Source organism: Necator americanus, chromosome V (assembly GCF_031761385.1).
Source record: "Necator americanus strain Aroian chromosome V, whole genome shotgun sequence".
Lineage (NCBI taxonomy): Eukaryota > Metazoa > Nematoda > Chromadorea > Rhabditida > Ancylostomatidae > Necator > Necator americanus.
In genome coordinates, this window is record NC_087375.1 from 33,561,821 (window position 1) to 33,572,433 (window position 10,613).

The 10,613-nt window shown below is 39.9% G+C and overlaps 1 protein-coding gene across 2 annotated transcripts in view; it reads left to right on the plus strand.

Moving 5' to 3' along the window:
- Positions 1-1,365: 1,365 nt before the first annotated feature.
- The window catches only part of RB195_016025 (uncharacterized protein), a gene marked incomplete at both ends in the record, with an annotated part of 13,923 nt that continues 4,675 nt past the window's right edge, over positions 1,366-10,613 (plus strand). Inside the window, 13 exons of one of the 2 annotated variants that reach the window (XM_064207000.1) lie at positions 1,366-1,404; positions 2,631-2,757; positions 3,777-3,927; positions 3,999-4,078; positions 5,542-5,630; positions 5,749-5,893; positions 6,374-6,476; positions 6,568-6,652; positions 6,723-6,812; positions 6,905-7,050; positions 7,167-7,332; positions 9,411-9,528; positions 9,588-9,691. In XM_064207000.1, the coding sequence (XP_064062879.1) occupies positions 1,366-1,404; positions 2,631-2,757; positions 3,777-3,927; positions 3,999-4,078; positions 5,542-5,630; positions 5,749-5,893; positions 6,374-6,476; positions 6,568-6,652; positions 6,723-6,812; positions 6,905-7,050; positions 7,167-7,332; positions 9,411-9,528; positions 9,588-9,691 (1,443 nt within the window). Of the gene's footprint in view, positions 1,405-2,630; positions 2,758-3,776; positions 3,928-3,998; positions 4,079-5,541; positions 5,631-5,748; positions 5,894-6,373; positions 6,477-6,567; positions 6,653-6,722; positions 6,813-6,904; positions 7,051-7,166; positions 7,333-9,410; positions 9,529-9,587; positions 9,701-10,613 lie in introns of those variants that run through there. The other variant, XM_064206998.1, reaches the window with a different exon arrangement.

A 10,613-nucleotide genomic window follows, 5' to 3' on the forward strand; every position in this document is an offset into this window, starting at 1 on the left:
CTCTAATTTCTATGTAACTCCAAGCATAAGACACACAGCGTTTGAAGATCGGTATCAACCTTACAAATTTCCAAAGAAACTTTGACCCTGTTTAAGCCAGGGTCAAACTCGTCACTCTCTAAATGTGTTTGAGGATAATGGTCTTCTTAATGCGACTTTTATTCAGTTTCCATTTAAGATTAAAGATCATTTGCTATCGACTATCTGTTTCGGATCCCTAGGTGAATTCGACTGGGTGACAATTTGAAGCTACACATAGAAAGTTTTTACGATGATGGGACAGGATTTTTAAATTGTGGAACAATTTATTCTCGAGAACACGCAGGTTGAATGAAGGGATTTGTGAATTATTGACGACATTACTTCGGATTAAACAGAATCCAATCCACATTGCAAAAAGGGCGCTAATAGCGCAAATTGCCAAGTAACGAGTTCTAATCGTTGTGAAACCCCTTTATAACTCTGTTTGGGTTGTAGAAATACCTGAAAAGGGAGGTTTTGCGACTTTCTATTTCATTTAGTAATTTCACAGATTAGCATGATCGTACAAAAATTTAGGAAAGAGATGATATAGAGAATTTCGTGGATTTAACGACTATTCATGTTTTTCATTTTGAAATCACGTGAAACTTCTGCTCCTTGTATCAACAGCACCTTTACAGAATAGGTAACTTCGGTTTAGGAAAGAAAACGAAAGAAGGCTTTTGTACTAGTGAATTTTTCCAATGAGAAGCAATATTTTCTGTTACATTTACTGTAAAGCTCTCATCAAATTCGTCAGAATGAAAAAGTCTGCCTAGAGATGTGGAAAAAAAAGATATTAGGGCCGTTTTCACCTCTAAGGCGTATCGGAAAATCGACAACGTTGGGACTTCTCCATGAATAAATAAGAATAAGGATGTGGTTCACAAGTATGCGCGCTATCAAACTCATTTCGCCCTAATAATCCAGAAAAAGGAATAAAGCAGTTCCATGTGATCTCTTTTGATGAACGATGCAACTTAATAGCTGATAGAACGCGGGCAACTTTGTCCTCGTTCAACATCCACAGCCCAACGTGTAGAACTAAAAGAAACAGCAGAAGCTGCTCCACCAACACAATTGTGGACGCGTTGCGGTTTGCTAACCTTCTATTAACCGTAATAAGTTGTATCGTTGTTAAGAAGAGGTCTCACAAGAGTATTTCATATGTGTTTTTTCTGGATTGATAGGGAGAAGTGATCGTGATCGCTCTCATATTTGTGATCTACAGCCGTATTTTATCGTGTTTGTGGAGAGGTTCCAATATCGTCCGGTTTGCGCTATGTTGCCTTCGCTCAAAATACATTCATGTAGCAGATCCATGGAAAACTAGGATCATAGAGCATGTGGATATTTGGATCGGTCATCATCAGCAGCACAAAGGTCACTAGGTTATCTTTATCCGATGGTGACATTTATTGATTGTAGCCGAACAGACGTTATCATTGATGCTAGGAGTATTGTTCTGCATCGTTCTTACTCTCATCTTCTTTTCATTATTTGTTCCAAATAAGTGTTTAGTTCTTTTCTAAGTTTGAGTTTTTCGTCTTTACTTGTTCTTTTATGATTTTTTTAAAATTTTTCTATTAATGTTACCAAATAGTGGGATGAAAAATCCAGTCTAATCCAATAACAATACTTTCAGTCGAATTATTAGGAGCACAAGTGTTCAATGTTTTTTTTTGAGTGAATATTTTTTTAAAATCAAATGTTGGGGAAAAAAAGTGTAGGAATGGTCTACTCGTTAATACCGAATTACTATCAATTCACGATGTTGCTGAGAAAAAAAAACCTTGATCAAGTGAAACATCCAAGTTCCAGTTTCTGCCAGTGTTATATTTTCAAACGCTTCATTTTCTAGAACTATAATCTGTAATTGTTTTAGAAAATCTGAAAAAAAAAATTCAACTGGAGTTATTTTAGGATTTCTTTCCCACTAATTTCTCGATACTTTTCTTTCATATTTTTATTATTGAAAAAGCTAGAATTTTCGACTGCAGAGATTACGTACTTATGTTTATCGAAAAAAAAAATCTAAAAATAGATTTCAAAAAACCAACTATCGAATGGGTGTTTGAGATTCTATTCCACTAATGATATCAAAATTTGATCTCCAAAAATTGTTCCGTAACTTCTTGGTGCGTTTTTTTTGTTTCTTTCGGGATAGATCTGTCTGAAAAAAAAAATGAATGCATTCTTCCATTCTATTCATCACACATCATTCATTTTATTCATACGATTAAAATCAATGATTATGATTATAAAAGCCGTACGTACAGTCCCAATCCTAAATTTATGGTGAGATCGTAACCACGTTGTTTTTTCCTCGCTCGATGATGGTAGATCCCGTGGTTTATTGCGTAGAGGAGGGACCTTTGATGGGTTCTGAAAGAAAAAAAAAACAAAATCCCGTACACATAGATCTACACTTATACATCTCTATGTGTCACATTAACGAAAGTCAGTACCTATCAAAAATTTAAGGAAAGAAATCTGGAAGAGATTTACAAACCTCCAATCAAATGAAATGAAATGTTTCTTCGTATTAAATGTTGTTAATTTCTTCAGTTCTCATAAATTTTCACTAGAAACGTAAATTTTTTGTTCAGATGTCGAAAAGATTCGCTCTCGGCTTCGTTCAAAAGATGTCACAGGTGATGGGCGGTGTTTGCCCACACCACTGCCACGATCCATCGCCTCTGTCTGTGGCACGGCTAAGTGGAGGGGGAACTGGTGGTCCGTTTTTCCAATTTTCAAAACTGCTATGATTCAGAGCGTTTTTTCCGTCGGTTAGTACAAGTCTGAAGAGTTTTACGATGATCAGGAGCCATATTTAAATTAACTGTACTTAATTAATAATCTATACAAAAACCTAAGGTATAATTAATTAACTAACCGATTTATAAATACAATCGTGCGTATAAAACCAGACGAAGTTGACGTTTCTTGGTGTCTCTTCACGAAAGGACAAAGATGTAGATTACGAATACGAACGTGTTCACTCTAAATTCCCCCTAAACGTCGTGAAAAACAGCGTGGGAAACGGCGTTCAAATTCAAGTTTTCCTACGAGATACCTTATAACACCACCTTCGTATGCGGTCTATCCCCTTCATCAGCCTATCAGCTGGTTCTTTTTGGGTAGGGCGGCGCGTACATAGGAGCGATGCGTTATAGGATGCCTAATAGGAAATGCGAAGGCGGTCTCCCACACCATTTTTCAGGACGACCAAGAAAAAATGAGTGTCACCCAAACGCTCGTAATCTACGCCACTGATCCTATCTGTTCGTGGAAAGATCCTAACATCGTCAATTTCGTGGTATGCTGCCCATAACAAGCTACAGTACAGCTACAGTACCATATAAAAGTACCCGAATTATCGCAGGAATTGTAGTCGCCAGTACATGTGTTTACCAGGACGACAGTGACGCGTAAGTAGCAACTCGTGCACTTTCTCTGCCTAGCGAGCAATACCTCTACCTTCGGCGCTGATCCAATCCAAAGCGCGTTGTCTGGACAAACGGCATTGTCGGCGGTTATGACTATCTAATTCCAATAAAAAAAAATTTGCATCATTTCTTCAGAGAAAAATCTCCTTGCTGGACCTTTGCTAACATCACTCATTAGGTCCGTGATGGTCCCACAACGATTCCTACCGCTAACTCCACTGGGCCGCTCACTGGGTGCAACCGCTTACGCGACTGTACTGAGCTTCATGTGCATGTGACGCGTTTATATTCTGGTCGGTTTTGCAGCAGGCACGGATCACGCTTTTGAGATGATTTGCTCAACGATTCGCTTTGGAAAAGGTGTAACATCCGAGATTGGCTACGATATACGGAACTTAGGATCGAAGCATACGTTGGTGGTTACAGACAAGAACGTCATTAACACCGCAGGTTTTAAGTAAGTCCACAGAAACTGTGTTTTACTTTCAAATAATGAAAAAGTCATGCTTCAAAGAAAAATCTTTTCAGAAGTGTTGCTCAATCATTGCAATCACTTGGTGTGAAGTACACAGTCTTCGATGATGTTTTAATTGAACCAACCGATGAGAGTAAGTTTAAAATTCTATTTATTCCACTAGTCTGCTAATTTATTTGCTGCTTTATTAACTCCAACTATAACCTAAAATTGGGCGGTGTGGCGCAGTCGGTAAAAGTTTCCGTTTGCAGCAGTTGGCACGGTTGTGGGTGCAGCATGATCGATCGGAAGTTCGATTCCGCACCAGCGCCAACCAAACCGTTCATCTCTCCGGAATAGATATAGCCGGGTCAAAACGACATGGAGCACGGACATTTGCGCAAGCGGCTGCGCTCAAAGCGGAGCGGTGGAGCATAGCGGTTGGGATCGTGTAAGGATCCACGCTACCGCCACACAACTCTGCAGTTCGCCATGGTCCCACATCGATTCCAACCGCTATCTCCTCCGCACCGCTTCCGAGCGCGGCCGCTTGCGCAACGATCCGTGCTTCATGTCGTTTTGACCCAACTATAAATCAGTATCACACTAGATTGGCTACCAACCGCAAGTCATTGTATGAGCTAGACACCCGTTCGTAAACCCTAAACAACTCTGAATTGAAGTAGATGCGTTGACGGCTCCCAAACGGTTTGATTAACACTAGACACCTTATCCTTTTACTTTTATAACTTGGGAAGATTCCATTTAATTCTTCTCGCTAGTATTTCGAATATTCGACATTTCGAATGTATTCGTATATATTCGTTCGTATGTATAGACGGAGTATTCATGTTTTCGAATGCGTTTGAAAATTGGAGTTCTTGAAACGTGATGTCTAACTCTTTTTGTCCCACGTGATTACTAACATGTTTGATTGAACATTGTTTACCTGCAAGATATACGGAGCTTCTTGCATACATACATACAACGCGTGCAGCACGGTCCCACGTGGGACCCGAAGTGGCGTTTCGTTCACCCGAATCCGATCCGACATAGGGGATAACGGGCACCCGCTGTTAAAATCTCATGGAAGATACAAAATAAACCGAAATAATTCAAATATGCTAACGAGTGCTAAGTGAGGCAACATTGTTATACAACTTCATGGTTTTTATCTTCACAATCAGATTCCTCGTAACACACTTCAAGAACATCTCTTTTTCATTAGTGGGTCTGGAACAAAAACATGTTAATTATCCAAACATTTAGAAATCGCAGACAAAACACCGAAAACGCAAAGTTCTTCGACCCGGATCACAAACATGCCATACATGCCCAGATCACAAACATGCCATCTTCCGCTCGAAATTACATCTTCCATGAAAAAAAAAATCGTAGAATAAGGTAAAAACGACATGAAGCAGTCAGCTTCACCACCGAGCCGCTTCGAGCGCAGCCCCTTACGCAAATGAAACGTGCTTCATGTCGACCTTTCGACCCTACTATACTTCGGCTACTGTAATGAGAACAGCTTGTCAAATTAGCGTAGATACGTGCAGGTTCTGTCAGAAAGTGTTCTTAAACCTCAACGAAACATAGGTTTATATTCTATTAAAGGTATGCTGAAAGCGGTGGACTTCGCACGTAACGTCGGTTGCGACTCTTTCGTAGCTGTCGGAGGAGGATCCGTTATTGACACCACTAAGGCAATGTTCTTGTTCTCTGGTCCGCGTCCATGTCCATGTCTTCCATGTTCCGCGTCCATGTCTTTTGAAATGTTCTGCTCTCATGTGAGTGATTAACTATTCGGCTATCCAATTTAAGGCTGCCGCTTTATATTGCTCCAATCCGGAAGCGGATTTCTACGACTTCGTATGTCCACCTTTTGGGAAGAATCTTGTACCTAAGAAGCCTATGCTTCCGTTGATTGCTGTTCCTACAACAGCAGGAACCGGTAGTGAAACAACAGGTATCCAGAACTTAAGAGAACTTGCTCGTCGATTTTCAGACGAAAGACTTCAGGAGAAAATGTAGTTGGGCGGGGACACTCGGTGCCGCCCTTATTTCTGGACGCTCCATCTTACTTTTCTTCTCTTAGTAACCTTAGCTTACATGTCATAGATCCTACATCCTTTAAGACCAATACTTAGGTCTTGGGCCCCGACTAGTTTAGATATTTCCTTCCAGAAATAAGGACGCCATTGAGTGCCTCCTCCTCTCCCATTCCCCAAACTACATTTTACCCAGACTACCTTTTTTCTTTTTTTTTGTTTTTTTTTTCTTGGCATCTTTGCTCACTGTAGGATGGAAGGTCGCACTACCGGCTTGTACACTTTCGCTTCTTTGTTTGTGTGGCTTTCTTCCAGACCTAAACAACTACCGGAATCATATCTTTTAAGGGTTGTAAGGTGAGTTAGTTAGTAACATTTTCTTTCTCTCCGACTTTTAGGTGCGGCTATCATGGACCTTCCCAAGCACCAGTGTAAGTCTGGAATTCGACAAAGGTGTATCAAACCTCTACTAGCGATTGTTGATCCGGATAACATAAAAAGGTCCGTAGGATTTTTTTTTTTGATCTCGTAAATAACAGTTCGTACTTCTACTTACTTCGTACTTAGTACTTCCATGAGAGTGACTGTTCAGCATGCCTCGGAATGTAGCGATCTATTCTGGTTTTGATGTGTTGTGTCATGCGCTTGAGAGCTACACAGCTCTTCCTTATCACAAGGTAATCACGGAGCTTCTTGCATTTCCTGTGTTATCTTAACTGATTTTAAGTCTCAACATACTTTTTTAAGCGATCTCCTCGTCCTGCTCGACCGGAGCTAAGGCCCCTTTATCAAGGATCCAATCCCATTAGCGATGTGTGGAGCATGGAAGCCCTTAGGGTAGCTTGATTCGGATACTTTTGATTCCTTCTCACTTCTTACTCATTTTCCTTCAATAGTTAGCGTTCTTCTAAAACTTGTCATTCTTTTAGATTATGGGTAAGTATTTCCGTCGTAGTGTAGCGGACAGCTCCGATGAGGAGGCTAGGGAGCACATGCTGTTAGCCAGTACTTTTGCTGGTGTTGGGTTTGGGAATGCAGGAGTGCATATTTGCCACGGACTGAGTTATCCCATTAGGTATTCTTTTTCTATCGCGCTTTGTAATTGGTAACTGAAATGGAAGTCGGAAAAGTTGGAGTGGAAAATTTAACTTTAATAATAATGATTCAAAAACCAGAGTTGTTTTTTTTCAGTTCTCAAGGAAAATCCTACTTTGATAAAGACTATCCGGAGACGAAACCACTTATTCCTCACGGTTTATCAGTTGTAACTACTGCCGTGGCTGACTTCGAATTTCTCACTTCATCGTGTCCGGAAAGGCATGCACAAGCTGCTAGGCAGTTGGGCGCAGATGTCCCGGTAGGTTTATTATTTTCACTTTTTTTTTGAATTCATGATGTTGGCCTCCTTTTGCATTTTTAACGCGAATGAGGTAGTACTAAAAGTCTAATGTTTTGACGATCTCGAAGTCCTTTCTTCTTGAAACCTCTACATAGGGAACTGCATTAATGTTTTCTTGTTATGCCAACGAGATTTTGGTGAAACTTTATAATTGGCCTGACGTTTCGACAAGTTCGCCTAATCAAGGTCCTGAAAATGGTTCTAGGTCTTTGATGCTATGCGTATCCCATCAAACCCTTCCTCTCTCCTTGCCAAGCCTCTACGTCATTCTAAGTACACTACGCAAGAACTCCAAAAGAAAAATAAACTGACCAGTCCTGCCGAATAGACTGGTGAACAGTATCCTCACAGATTGTGATCCAAAACGAATGAGGTCTACGCAATGAGCAGTATCCTTAAGCACTGGTTTCTGGCTAGTGTTAAGCTACTCCATATGGGACAATCTCATAGCTCATAGAGTGTTACGAACGGCATAAATTCATCACTTATTGATGAGCACTAATTTATGTCTTTCATCGATTGATTACTGACGGAAATCCAAAATGCTTCCAGTGCCATCGTGGCAGTTATTTCTTTCTCGAGGGCTAATATCGTACACTTTATTTCAAACTCATTTCCATCATTGTTGTTCTTGTGGCATTTTAATGGTGTCATCATGTTTCCGCGCCTTTTACAAGTAAAATTGCTGTTTTGTACGCAGGGTCAGCATTACTCCAGTTTTTCCAATATAGATGTCACTGTATGTCAGGCATTCTGTCTGGTAGACTACGCCTATCTTCGCGCAGTCTCAAAGTTTTACGAATGGACAAACAAGCACAGCAACACTCCGATGCACATTGCCTATCGTAGACTCCATTACGAACCAAGTGTTGCTTGATGTTGTCGTTAGAAATGCTCACTGGTACAACAGCATCTTGCAGCTGTGTTTGCAAAAGAACCCGATTTGTCGCAGCAGTTAAAGAATCGGAGATTGAAATTGCTATGTTTGTAGCTATTTTTACTTTAGAAAAAATCTGAACCATTGCATACAGCATTTGACTGGGTAAAAGCTGTGGAAACACATCATTAGTACGCCACAAGAATGAGAAACATGATGGAAATGAGTTTGAAATAAAGTGTACGATGTAAGCCCACGAGAAAGAAATATGTGCTGGGCAGGCTAGCATGCTAGTGGAAAGTATCTTGGAAGCATTCTGGATTTCCGTCTGTAATCCATCGATGAAAAACATAAATTAGTGCTCATCAATTAGTGATGACTTTATGCCGTTCGTGACACTCTGTGAGCTATGAGGTTGCTAGTGTTAAGCAACTCCCGTATGGAGTTGCTTAACACTAGCCAGAAACAAGTACTTAAGGATACTGCTCAGTGCTTAAACCTCATTCATCTTGGGTGACAATCTGTGAGGGCGGTGGTTCACCAGCCCCCTTTTCGGCAAGACTGGTAAGTTTATTTTCTTTTCTGGAGTTCTTGCGTAGTGTATTTAGAACGACATAGAGGTCTGGCAAGAAGAGAGAACGAGTTTGATGGGATATGCATAGCATCAAAGACCTCGAAACATTTTAAAAACCTTGATAAGGGGAACTTGTCGCAAGGCCAGTTATAAAGTTTCACCAAAATCTCGTTGGCATGACAAGAAAACATAAACACAGTTTTAATGTTTCACTTTTGTTGCTACAATAGGAGTTGCATCATTGGAAATTTCCTTACCATCTGTTATTTCCTTGCGACGATTTGTCAGCTTTCATTTTCCGACTACAGTGTTGCACACTCACTTAGTTTTCTATTTTGTCTAGTTCTTTCTCGTACTAAATTGATATGCGATATATGAGTCAAGTATTAATTTCTGGAAAAAAAAGCGTAAGGAGAGAAAGACTTCTTACAGTTTTATGAAGCACGTTTAATAAGAAATCGCGCTAGTCGAGTGGTCCTCTTCAACCTTCAACTTATCGTTCAAATAAAGCGTACTATCAGCGATTTTTTTGCATAATAAAGCAACGGATACCATTGACTCCTTACATATGCAGCACATTTTCAGTCCAACGCAAGCGACAGCTACATCGCCGGCAAACTTTGCGACGAACTACGCAGTTTCATGCGAGACTTCCAAGTCCCAAATGGTCTCGAAGCGATGGGATTCAAATTCTCCGACATTGGTGGGTTTTTTGGTTCGATTGCTTTCGTTGCTGGATTTTTATTCCTCTCGACTTTCCAGACAAACTCTCAACTGCTGCAGTGAATTCAGTTGTTAATATTGCAATCACGCCAAAAGAGGCTGATCGAGAAATCATTTCAAAAATTTATGAAAAATCGTTTAAAGTATACTGAACTGTAAAACAGTGAATAATTATTTGTACAAGCAATACTCTTCTTGCAGTTTCTTTGTTTATTTCTGGTTTTCTGCAGTTTGTTCTGTTTAATCGGCCCTTGTAAGTTCTCTAGTTGTAATGGCCGTTTTTTTTGCTGTCTGTTGCCACAAACAGTTCCTAAAATGATTTACTCACTGATGGTTTTCTTCCTTTTAGGGTATCTCTTAAACCACCTTGAGCAATAATAGTTCTTTGGTAATCATTTAAACGTCTCTCTTGATGTTTTCCTAACCCGTCATATTGAATGGTCTTTCTTCACTGATCAATGGAAATTAAATGTGACATTTTCCATAAAATTTAATTTCTATTCTTTCTAATGACGCTTCCTCTGCTCTTTTTTCCCAGAAATTTTACCATTTATAAAATGATGATTTAATGAAGTGATGATTTCATGGATCTTTCGAGAATATCGTAACTTGATTTTACACCTACATATATTACTTCGATACTGTAATAATTTTTAAACACAATTCGAAGCATGAGATTTCCTTCTCTTTCACACCGATTAGAGAAGACAATTAGAAAAGAAGAATATGCTAACATAAAGTTACATGAACGTCATCATCGTACTGATCAACATAAGGTCTCATTTCATGCCATGTAAACTGTTGGCTACTACTTAAGCGGGAGTTCACTTTTGTTTCCAATTCATGAAAAAAAGATTTACCAACCTGGTGAAGGAAACGTTCTGTGGGAATAGACATACGATGAAGTACATAGTGGTGAAGCACAACTCAGCAGCTTTCGCGGAGATAAAACTATTTCATTCACTTCTTGACAAACTCACTTGGAGTTATTGCGCGGCACTTCTGCACCGCGAGGTTTTAGTACGATGTGAGATCCATCTGAATCCTTTTGCACTTTTCTGGCGC